The sequence below is a fragment of the Osmerus mordax genome, chromosome 3, assembly GCF_038355195.1.
Source record: "Osmerus mordax isolate fOsmMor3 chromosome 3, fOsmMor3.pri, whole genome shotgun sequence".
Classification (NCBI taxonomy): domain Eukaryota; kingdom Metazoa; phylum Chordata; class Actinopteri; order Osmeriformes; family Osmeridae; genus Osmerus; species Osmerus mordax.
In genome coordinates, this window is record NC_090052.1 from 16,727,400 (window position 1) to 16,738,918 (window position 11,519).

Consider the following 11,519-nt stretch of genomic DNA (forward strand, 5'->3'; position numbering starts at 1 on the left):
TTGTAATGCATGAAGTTTTATTGATCATTTTCAAAAGAAACAAAAAGGCCCACCACACTTCCTTCTAATCCTTATAAAAAAGTACATGATAAAAGTGCATTTGAGAGGAAAACACAGACATTCTGGCAGAGGTGAAACAAATACTAGAAACAACCTATTGTAACTGTGGACATCAGTAGTCAGTTTATCAGAGTTTTCCACTGTGTTTACATTTCACAGATAGGCACAATTGCATACTGAATAGAAGGACATTATTCTGAGGGATGAAACAACCAAAGGAAAGTTCTGCTTCAAACAGGATGAAAGGATTTTCAAGTAAATCTGAAAAAATTATGGTGATATTTCACTCATTTGCAACACAATTACAGAAAAAGGCAAAAAAAAAATAGATTTGTATAATTTTCATAAAGGTCTGTCTTTAAATTAAATATTTAGAACATAATTTTCAATCACAGCATTATATACACACAATTTGTTTTACTTTAGGCTTCCAAGCATTAAAATAAGAATCACAAGCAAGTTTCCTTTTAATGATTACATCTAAAATTGAACTGTTTCACAGACGTCTCCAACCCTGCAACAAAAGACTAGTATCAAATAATCTCCCAATGAAAGATAAGAGTACACTGGGATAAGCTATCCAGTGACCACCAGCTCTTCTCAGTCTAACCCTCAGCTGCTGGGACCTGGTCCAGGTTTTTCAGGTCCTGCAGAAAGCTTGTGGGAGTGAGGATGTGCGAAGAGCCTAAGAACAGGAAAAAAAGATAAAAAAAGAAAACGTATTATTATGGGGTGTTTGTGCTCGTTAGGGGGTTCAATGGGGTCCAAACTTTGTCTCACTTACCAATCAGGACCTCCCATTTTCCCTCGGTGGCTCGAGTGACCTCATAGGCCGAGCGCATCTCAGAGTGAGACACACCACCAATCACAAAGATGATGAGACGAGGGCCAGAACGATACTCTACTGCAGACTTTTTCTTGGGCCAGTGCCCAAATCGTGCACTGCTGTAGAATACACCATGTAAAGTTATTACAACTCAGCATTATGCAACTTAATTAACAAAGGCTGTATACTACAAAAAAGTACATATATACTGTATGTGTGTGTGTATATATATACATATATATATAGATATCCCATTCATTAGTAAGTACCATCGTGCTTAACCTAAAATACTAAAAGACTTAACAGAGTTCAGATCACTTACATCACAGCATCAGCTAAATAAAGCAGGAAACCACCAGATGTTAGTACTGGGATCACAGTGTTAACATTAATGACCACTCCGATTAAAACTCGGGAATGTGTGCTCTGGCAAAACGGTCAGAGGGCAAAGCCTTAACCATTAGGTGGAACTGATGAGGTCTTGTGGTTCCGATATTTGAATACTGTTGACCATATCAGCCGGTTTCCGGTGGGACAAGACATGAAAGTTACCATGCTTCCCAGACATATGTGTGTCTAAGAATAGTACACAATGCTCCAGTAGTACAAAATGCTGCAGAACAAACTGCCCTTAAGGGGGGGGGGGGGGGGGGGGGGGGGGGGGGATAAAAGGATACTAAATAATTTCCCCCCAAAAACGACTAATCGGGCACATGCTTGGGAAGACCAACCTGACGGCAGTCTGCTGGGTGCTGATCAGAGCAGGCTCAGAGAGGAACGGCCACTGCTTCTTGTCCAGCTTGTCTTCTATAACGTACTGGGAAAACAAATGGAGCCGGTCAGGGCGACTGGACAGAGCGTTTGGCGGCTCGGTATGTGTCCAACTAAATCACCATGCGGATGGTGTCCAAAACAATGGGACATCATCGCAACTAAGTCAGTCCTCGGTTTTCCGGTTCTCTCCTACCTCCATCACGTCTTTCATGGTGGGCGTCCATCGAGAGAGCTGGTAGGTGCTCTCTGTGCGCTCTTTCTTATCTGGCAGGGTTGTCCCAGCATTGGGACCCTAAAACACAAAGAAACGTCACATGACTCCATCCAAAGGTTTGGACATTGTGGCCAAAAGACACAGCACTGGAGTGTGTGACTAAAGACGGACACCTTACCCCAGCAATGATGGGGCAGCCCAAGTGCTGCATGTTGGTAATAATGTTGCTGTTTGCCTGCACGTTGGCATGTTGGATGAGCTTGGTGAGGTTCTCCTCTCCGATCCCTGTGGTGACGGTCACACAGTGTCATTCTTTACGAGAATGACTGCTGAGCTTGATCACGTTTTTATAAATTCCCAGCGTCATAAAATGTGAATCCATTGGATGTGCATTTAACCATTGGATGTGTGCTTTTAGACATAGAATAAAGCACTACATGATGAATAGTGCCGTATATCCCTTACCCTTTTTCTTGTGAAATATGTACAATAGTATAATCCGTATCTTGTCAAAGGGCTCAATGTTTGTGTCGAGGAGAACAGGAACAATGCTCTTCATGGCGTCCTTCAGGGGTTCCCCCTCTGCGTCTGAGCCCATGGCTAAATCCTGAGGACAACACAAAACGAGAGCTGCTTTAATTACCACTTCCTCTGAGAACCACTTGAAGTTAAACAAAGTTCTGTATGCACAGTCGTGACTGTGATGGATGTGTTCCAGGGAGATCGAAGAGGAGCCTTCTTCACAGATCTAAAAGGCATGCCTTCCTAAAACCCAACACCATCATGGTCCATCTATGATTAGTGTTACTCAAATATGGGACTTTTATGTACACATGCAGTGTCGGGCATTTTTGGTTCTAGTTATGTTACAGTACATGCAGACTCAAGCTCATCATGCACAGCCCATAAGATTAAGAGGAGGCTTTCAGACACACTACTGATGATGACCCACTAGGGCTGTGTGATAAGTCAACCACACACACACACACACACACACACACACATTAACAGTTCGTCCTAAAGTACCTAAAACACACATAAATCACTACTCTGTGCCTTCTCTGACTGCAGTGATCTTGCAGGATCAAGACACCCACTGCCATTTCTGTTTCTGTTGAACGCAGCCAGTTTATAGTCTGCTGAAAGCACTGTAACATTAACTACAGAGGTCATGTTGGAGGTTCAACAGTGATGCAACAGCTTACTGTGCATTATGCCATATTTCAGAAGGGAACGTCCCGACCTTGCCGTTTATGCAATGTTACCATGAAGATTCCTTGCTGAACACGCCCAGCACCTACAGCATAATCCTCACATAAACCATAACCGAGTAGTATGTACTCGGTCACCAACATGAGTTTGATGATGCCGACGCCCCCCAGACCAACGGCATGATCTACCAACAGATCCCAGATACCCATATATTACCCGCAACTCGTTACAACACTGAAATCTTCTGTCACACAAAGCTCAAGGTATTTCCCCCGAAACATCCCAAATCCATGCGGCTGCTTGTCTTTTGTTATTGGCATCAGCTTTTCCCAGAGAGGGTTATCACACCGCTCTGTGTTGTGTAGCACTGACCTGCTCGACTTCACAAAGCTTTTCCAGAGAAGTTTTGTACTTCTTCATGCAGGCTTCTGCCAGGTGCAAGTGAACCGAGTACTGGAAATCAAACATTGGACAACAATTCAAAATTCAAATAGAGAGATTTCTCAAATGAACAACACTGAAATTCTACTGGCAAATCAGTAACCATACATCTCAATGCGCCGTTAGATCGGTTTCCCTTCAGGTGCTTACATATGGCCGGCCCCTTTTTGGAGCATGTCGTGTGCTTTGCAGGAACACCTACCATGCTCAGCTCTTTCTGGTACTGCGGCATCTTCTTCAGGATCTGAGAGAGGTCTTTGATATTGGACTTGTCGGTGCACATCCTCTTACTCTCGCAGAAGGTCCGAAGCAGCTCGGTCACTTTTCTGTGCGAGATTCAGAAGGCCTGGCATGAATTCACGTCCAAATGTGCTGCATTTCATCCTTTCAGGGCCTTCTCCTACAGGCGGCCATACTTACATGGTGACATCTGCTATGTGCATGTGTCTCAGCTGTACCCATAACTCATCATCTTCGTCCAGTAAAACCTCCTTTTCTTTAGCGTCCCCAATTCCGGTAGATTGATGTCTATGACAATGTAAGGGGATTGTGTGGTCTTATTTGCAGGCATACATACACTTCAAAAGGTCCATCTGACCGATGACTCACTTGTATATGTCCTGTTGAATATCCAGCAGGTCGTAGACCATGGCTTGGAAGGTCAGTTCATGCAGAATAGGGGAGATTGGATCAAAGCCACGGTCCACAATCAGCAACTGAGACCGCGCCTTATCAGCACCCTATAATCCATAAATGGTGTGTCCAGAAAAACATTACATTTACATTTAGTCATTTAGCAGACACTCTTATCCAGAGCGACTTACAGTAAGTACAGGGACATTCCCCCGAAGCAAGTAGGGTGAAGTGCCTTGCCCAAGGACACAACGTAATTTGACACGGCCAGGAATCGAACCAGCGACCTTCTGATTACTAGCCCGATTCTCTAACTGCTCAGCCACCTGACACCAGAATATTACTGTAGATATACTGTAGAGGCCTGCTAATGAGATCTGTGTGTGGGGTGGGTCATTTCCTTTCATAACCTGATGACATATCTGTGATTTAAGATGATAATTTATAAGATTTGGGGATGTCAAGATGTTTATCTTTGATTAAACATTGGAATTTCAGGCATGGATGAGTAAGAGGTTACACCCGTGTTACTGTCAGACAGACGACCTACAGGTACTATCACAATCAAGAAATATATTTTGAGGCTCTATTGAGACAGTGAGGCGAGGCAACAGAAGGGAAGTGATGTGACAGATACAAAAAGAGGGAGAAAATATACATGCCTGTGGAGATCCAGCTCAGGCCTAAGGGAATGTCAGCCATGAAAGACAGATACAGAAAAACCAGAAGAAGAAGGTTCTAGCAGATGGTGAAAACACTGAGAAAAACAGGTTAACAGGAAATCAAGCAAGAAAATAGAGAACCACCATTGAAAGATGCAGCTCAGCATTTGCGAAATGAAACAGAAGTATAGCTTCAGTCAACTGCCACAACCCCCAGCAATTAAGAGCAGGATAGATGAAGCAGTTCAAGTGTTGTCATGTAGGTTCTCACCTCCCCCATGCTGGGGTTGTCTGCTTTATGGGCGATTAGACGCTGAGAAACTTCCTCAGCCAGTCTGGCATTCTCCTCTGGACCACTGTGAAGACAAAACACACGCAGACTCAATGCTTGAGGATCCTGTTGAAAGCCACATCAGCCACGGACGATGAGATGGGTAGGGTTAGGTACCTGCGGTAACGAATGGCAGGGAACTCCTTCAGTGTATCACAGAGGGTGGCAATCTGTTCCGCCAGATTCTCCATTAACCTGTCTTTATTTGCATTTCCCACAGGGCTGTAGATGGAGTGCATGGTGCTAGGGTTGTCCAAGGAAAACACCTGTACATAAAAAAGTAATAACAGGTGTGAGTGTCTGAGTCTCATTATCCCCGTAATTAAAAGAGAGATGGTTGGAAACTCTCACCTGTGACTCATACGGCAGAAAAGCCACGTTGATCTCCTTCAGAGTCTTGATAACCCTGGCTAATCTTGATCTTCCGATCTCAGCGAAAAGACCGTCAGGACAAGCTATAGATGGAGTTCATAATGAGAACGAGACCGCGCACAATACTGACAGTGTGTAATCCTTGATGAAACCAACTTACTGTCTGTGAAGAAGATGTGTGCTGCTTTGTAAGTGAAGGCAGTCTCTTTGAAGTCATTGATCAAAGCATGAACTGACTGCAATTGGAAGAACAGAAAGGGGGAGTGGAAACTGTATTTAGGAGGACCATGGGAAATGTGCATAATGGCTGAAACACTTGGAAGAAAAACTATAAGACAAACCTTTTCCACAGGAGAAATCAAATAAATGGCCTCAAGGCTGGAGATGGGCTCCCTGCGCTTGTTAATGTCCTCCACAACTGCAAAGAGAAGGAAGCTCTAAGTCATGGCGGAAGACTCATTTTCCTGATAATATCTGGGATAAAACAAGTCATGGATAGCTAGATGGAGATGTGATGCCTAGACTTTGCACATTCTACGAAGAGCTAGATTCACTTACTAGTTACCCCCTCTGCCATGATATCTGACATCTTGCAACAAGAGGATAGGATGCGCATGCTGATGTGATCGACAATAAGAACCTATAACACAAATGGGATTTACTGATTTTGAATGACTTGGATGAAGAATATCTGGTTTAGAGTTTAGAGAACCAGGGCTTACCTTCCATTCTCCTTCCTTCTTTACACTTTTGATGACTCCGTTCAGGATTTCTTAGAGGGGAAGCATAAATAAATCATAAAACTACACAACTTCTATTCAAAAGATTGCATCCAATGTGGTCAGTTAACAAATTATCATTTAACAACTGCATTTGTGCCTATTCAAATAAAGACATATTGGAATGGAAGATACTGCCACCTGCGGGTTGTCGAGAATCTATATTTTTCTTAGATCTGATTATAATATGAATTTCCTTGTGGACTGGTTTATTCTCGTCAGTTGCATCAGTAAAAGTAACATATTAATTGTAAACTGCATTTTATGTTGTCAAACGCATGAGTGATCACGAGGTAGACAGCCGCAAAATGCAACAACAAGTTGACATCAAGTATATTACCCCAGCCTAATATTACCCCAAAGTCAAAAGACCCTGCCACGTCGATTATAATTAAAACTAACCTTTTAGACATTGATACATATGCTAAAAGGTTTGTTTGGAAATAGGGTTTTGACAACTTGTCTTGTGGGTGTTATGTTGACAAGCTAGCTAGCTAGTTGGTTGCTAACAAGGAAGCTCTGGTATGACGAAGTATATACAGACGAGCTAACTAACTTGCTGGGTGATCAATTTAATATTTGTTCCAAACGAACTGTACAATCGCACACTAGCAACACCAAACTACTTGGTGGTACAACTTTGTTTCTGTCTTATAACGTTTTCTACTTACTCTCTCCGACTACAGCTTTTAGTCCACTTGGTGACATCTTGACACTTCCGTATTGTTAATTTTTGTGTTCCTCTTAGAACTTTTGAAGTGTCAGCAACGCCCTCTCTGAAAAGCTGAAGTGAACTCTCACAATATAGATATAGTTGAAAAAAATATCCAAACGTAATAACTATGGGAAGTGTCCACTATCTACAATAGAGTCGGTCTAAAAAGAAATGCTTGCGATTTGAGTGGGAAACGTGTCTTTATTTCATTATTATAACATTGTCCAAATCTTCAACATCAGATTCCCTATTAACACAGATGGGGCAAACATATAGGATTTTATATAATTTCTCAAATGTAATATTCCATTAAATATATTCAAATTAACCTACAATACCTGTTCTGAGTGTGAATTACACCAAGGGATGTTGAACCATCATGACCAACAATTAAGGCAAGTCCTGTGTCTATGATGAAATAAAAACAAAGTCTGTGTATAAGAAATGAAAAGCCTATGTTCTGAATAGTTCAAGCCTGGCAACATCCAGTCCCTGCACAGATTAAATATACCTTCTATGGGAGGGGAGAACTCAGATACTGAGCCCAAACTCTCCAGACACAGTTTCTCAACCACTTCCCGAGCATTCACACGTGTATGCCCCACTCGGGTCAGATGGCCAAGCGCCATCCCCCTCTCCTGCTCCTCAGCAGTTTGATTAGGCAAGGTATCCAGTAGCTGACCTGTGATGGCTAGCAGCCTATCTTCTGATGATCCTGGGGGAAAGCACATCTGTTGGTCTTTGACAGTTGGGTGTGTATAGTCTTGTGTAGGCAGTAGATGAGGGAGCATACCAGGTTCAGAATCACTACTGGATGTATGCTCGTGGGAAAGCTTTGTTGGCAATGTTCTCGTTGAGAGGGACTGCAGTGAGGGGCTGATGAGGCAAAGTCAACTTTATTAATTTCCCCTTCAATGCTAACAATCTAATTATTAATTATTTTTTGTAATCTCTCTCTTACACTCTGAAACAAGGATCTCCTTGAAGCAGTTGCATTTGTATGCCTATCTGCAACATATGATTGTGTAAACATATTTTGTCAAGTATTTTTTACAACTTGCACATCATCAGTATCGCTCGATCATGAAAAAAGCATTTAGATTTCTCTGACCTTAATAATGGAGTTATCAAGTTTGTTATCCTTCATATACCCTTCAAGGATATAGTTTCGAGTCACGTGTCCAGAGCCTGCAAACTCCGACAAGTTTAAATCGACGTAACCAACCTAAAATACAACACAGATACAGGGGTTAGAGGTTAAAGGGAACCCAGTATAACTCTTCAGTCTCACCCAAGTCTAGACTAAATGTCATTTAAAGCCCTGTCCAAATACCGTCTATTATCATTCAAGTGTCTTGAATGTGAAATCCCTTTAATTTTGGGCAGAGGTCTATTATTCCTCAATACTCAAGATGAGGTGCATATATTTTGTCAAAGGTCAACTGAGTTTCTGAACATCCTCTTTCTTACCTTTTTAAAAGATGTTCCTCCCTGTTTGTCCTGTATACAGAAACTATCTCAATACAATTCAAATGAACATACCTGATACACATCAATATTTTTCATTCCATAAATAGTCCAAATCACACAAAAGATACTGTTTTCTTAAAATGATACTGACCTCACGGATGGATATTCTACACAAGCAGTTCTGTAGGACCCCTGTTGAGCTATTGACAGAAGTCCGGCACTCAAACTTGAATAGCTTTCCCCACTGAACTGTGTTATGCTGAACCTCCTGTCTGTACAATATGCACACACAATAACGTTCCTCATGAGGCTATGGAGGGGACTTCTGGATTGAATGTTACATATCGCTGTACTTATTCTTTATCTCACCGTGGAGACTTCTCTGTATAGCTACCATCCAACATGCGAAGTTTACAGAAAAGCCACCCAGTGACCCTTGGGACATTGGCTAGTTCATCCAGTAGCAAAGAAACTGAAAAGTGATGTGTCCAGAAGGGTGTCCTCAGTACTGTATGAGTCTGGAGGAGAGATGACAAGCGCTTACCAGCGTCCATCATTTAAGTCTGTACAGGCCTCTATTCCTCGTGACAACTTAATGTCAAGAAAACAATTATTTTCTTAACCGTGGTGAGGATAACAGGAAACAATATCAAATAACATGCTTTGTGATGTCATAGTTTCTAATGACCATGGCACCGTGGAAGTCTTTTATACAATGTTGGAGGTTACGCTTATGTTAGGGTGCAATATCTTTTCAGGTACATTCATATTTAATCTTTCTTGTTCTACTTATTGTGCCCCAATTAGCCTCCAGATAATAAAACACTATTTCAGGAATACAATAGTCAAGCTTTAATGAAGGATAGTAAGAAAAGTAAGGTCAAATCCAAATAATTGAAAAATAAATAATTTTGCATCTGAAATAAACAATGAGTGATGTGCACATCAACAAATGCAATATTTTCTTATTTGATTGCAATGAATGTATGCATTGTAAAAGTCTTTCCGCAGGACTGTTTACTGTGTTGTGGTTCATGAGGCACAGGAACACTAATGTAGGGTGTATTCTCCATAGAAGTCAACGTTATTCGTTCAGTCCCTTCAGCACAAGTCCCACTCTGGTGGTTTTCCACCAACTGTAGGCCAAATAGTTGACTTGCGGGCCTTTGGTCGCCTGCTGGGGGCATCTTCCCATCTGCTCTGGATACCTCATTGCTCAGACTCCATGCCAATCTCTTTTAATATTCGCTGCTCCTTGCGGTTTCGCATACGCTCCTTGAAGTCTTCCAATTCTTTTCTCTATAGCACAGACAATTGAGAGAGGATTTGCCATGATTATTTACTAAAATGATCATTAACCTAAACTCTTTTACACTGTATAATCATAATCGTTTCAATTGTTGTTTCACTTACGTGCATTTTCTCGTCTGGTGGGAAGATCTCCCTCTGAAAGTTAAAACAATGAATTACATTTAGTCATTTAGCAGACGCTCTTATCCAGAATGACTTACAGTAAGTACAGGGACATTCCCCCGAGGCAAGTAGGGTGAAGTGCCTTGCCCAAGGACACAACGTCATTTGACACGGCCAGGAATCGAACCGGCGACTTTCTGATTACTAGCCCGATTCCCTAACCTAACCGGTTGAATGAAAGAACAGTATGCCTACAGTAAATATTCATAACAAAGAACATTCACCGGTGCTCCAACCTATGCAAGTTTACTGCCCAACGCTGAAATGATGGATAAACAAACCTTTCTCTTCACTATGTATTCTTCAAAGTACTCAGCTTGATTTGAGATCCAAAACATGGTCACAGGGAACGACAAGTAAAGCATCATCTGCACGTAATAACAAGATGTATAGTTGTTAAGTTAGTAAAATTACACATTTTAGATGATTCAACCCTCTCCTCCCATAGAAGTTAGGCCCTACTACTAAATATATGCAGTGACTTGATGTTGCCAGGCTTGAGCTATTAAGCCCATGAGTTCTTTATTTTCTCATACAGTAACACGAGCGAGCATAGGCTGTGTAAAAGTTATGAAATGAATGCCTGGGGAAGTTAACTAACGCTACATAACTAGCGAATGCCTATCTATAGAAAATGTATAAAAGGTAGCTAGCTAGTACTAGTGCCACTGGAACTGTAGTGCTAGCTACCTTCCTTTGGAGAAAAACAAACGCTTCTGCTATACAGTACTGTAATTAGCTAGTCTAGTTATTTATCTAAAATGAAAGTAACACCAGTCAGTCAGTATAACTAAACGGAAAACTGGAGTGACGTAACATTGCGATTAATTGCAAATAAACATGTATATTACATCACCCATACCCGAAACACTTCTATTTTCACCCCCATCTTGGCTTTCCAAACTCAACCTTCACGATTCTTCCGCATGCTATGGGATATAGAAAGACTATTGGTTTTGTGATTGCGTCGTTTCGTAAATATCCAATCACTGATACGTAAGAGCATCGGGGTTGCCAGGTTTGAGAAAAGACAGTTGACATTGCCAGGTTTGAAATAAAAATCTGGATAAATTCTAGTCTGTATATAACCATTCTGATCCCGACAAAATAGTTGGGAACGAGCCAGACTCTAGTATTAATTACTACACTTGCAACTTGCAACTGCACGAAGGGAAAATAAGGCAATATATTTTTAAAGAAAATTAAGGTGACCTGATGAAAACATTGCCACCAGTACCATAATCCACCACACATCGTCGCCAATGCATCGTTTTGCAAACCTTTTCCATAAGCTACTAGTAGGCTTTGACGGTCATTTCCAACATTCCTTTTGTTACCAGGTGAATATTATATATTATTTTTTACACTACAGTGTGAAGTGCAGGATACAACATATAACATTCCTGAGCAGAGTTTGACAAAAAAAACACATTAGGTTTTGTTGAATATTATTTCGAAAGCAACTTTCAAAGAACAACTGTTATGAAACCAGCCAATTAAAAAATACATTCGTTATTTTCTTATGTATAAATGATGTTCCACTAACTGATGAGTATA

General features: G+C 41.3%; 2 protein-coding genes across 2 annotated transcripts; both read right to left on the reverse strand.

The window, feature by feature from the left end:
• On the reverse strand, positions 1-7,069 carry stxbp2 (syntaxin binding protein 2). The gene is made up of 18 exons (XM_067232543.1): positions 6,976-7,069; positions 6,248-6,297; positions 6,084-6,165; positions 5,867-5,943; positions 5,686-5,761; positions 5,505-5,608; positions 5,271-5,419; positions 5,094-5,178; positions 4,137-4,267; positions 3,948-4,055; positions 3,730-3,853; positions 3,459-3,539; positions 2,340-2,481; positions 2,053-2,159; positions 1,854-1,952; positions 1,618-1,703; positions 845-1,005; positions 1-745 (listed from the first exon to the last, which is right to left on the reverse strand). The coding sequence occupies exons 1-18, from the start codon at positions 7,010-7,012 to the stop codon at positions 666-668; spliced, it is 1,779 nt and encodes a 592-aa protein (XP_067088644.1). The 5' UTR covers positions 7,013-7,069; the 3' UTR covers positions 1-665.
• Positions 7,070-9,326: 2,257 nt separating this feature from the next.
• pet100 (PET100 cytochrome c oxidase chaperone) lies at positions 9,327-10,939 on the reverse strand. Its single transcript, XM_067233267.1, has 4 exons — positions 10,825-10,939; positions 10,244-10,330; positions 9,903-9,935; positions 9,327-9,788 (listed from the first exon to the last, which is right to left on the reverse strand). The coding sequence occupies exons 1-4, from the start codon at positions 10,849-10,851 to the stop codon at positions 9,699-9,701; spliced, it is 237 nt and encodes a 78-aa protein (XP_067089368.1). The 5' UTR covers positions 10,852-10,939; the 3' UTR covers positions 9,327-9,698.
• Positions 10,940-11,519: the final 580 nt, after the last annotated feature.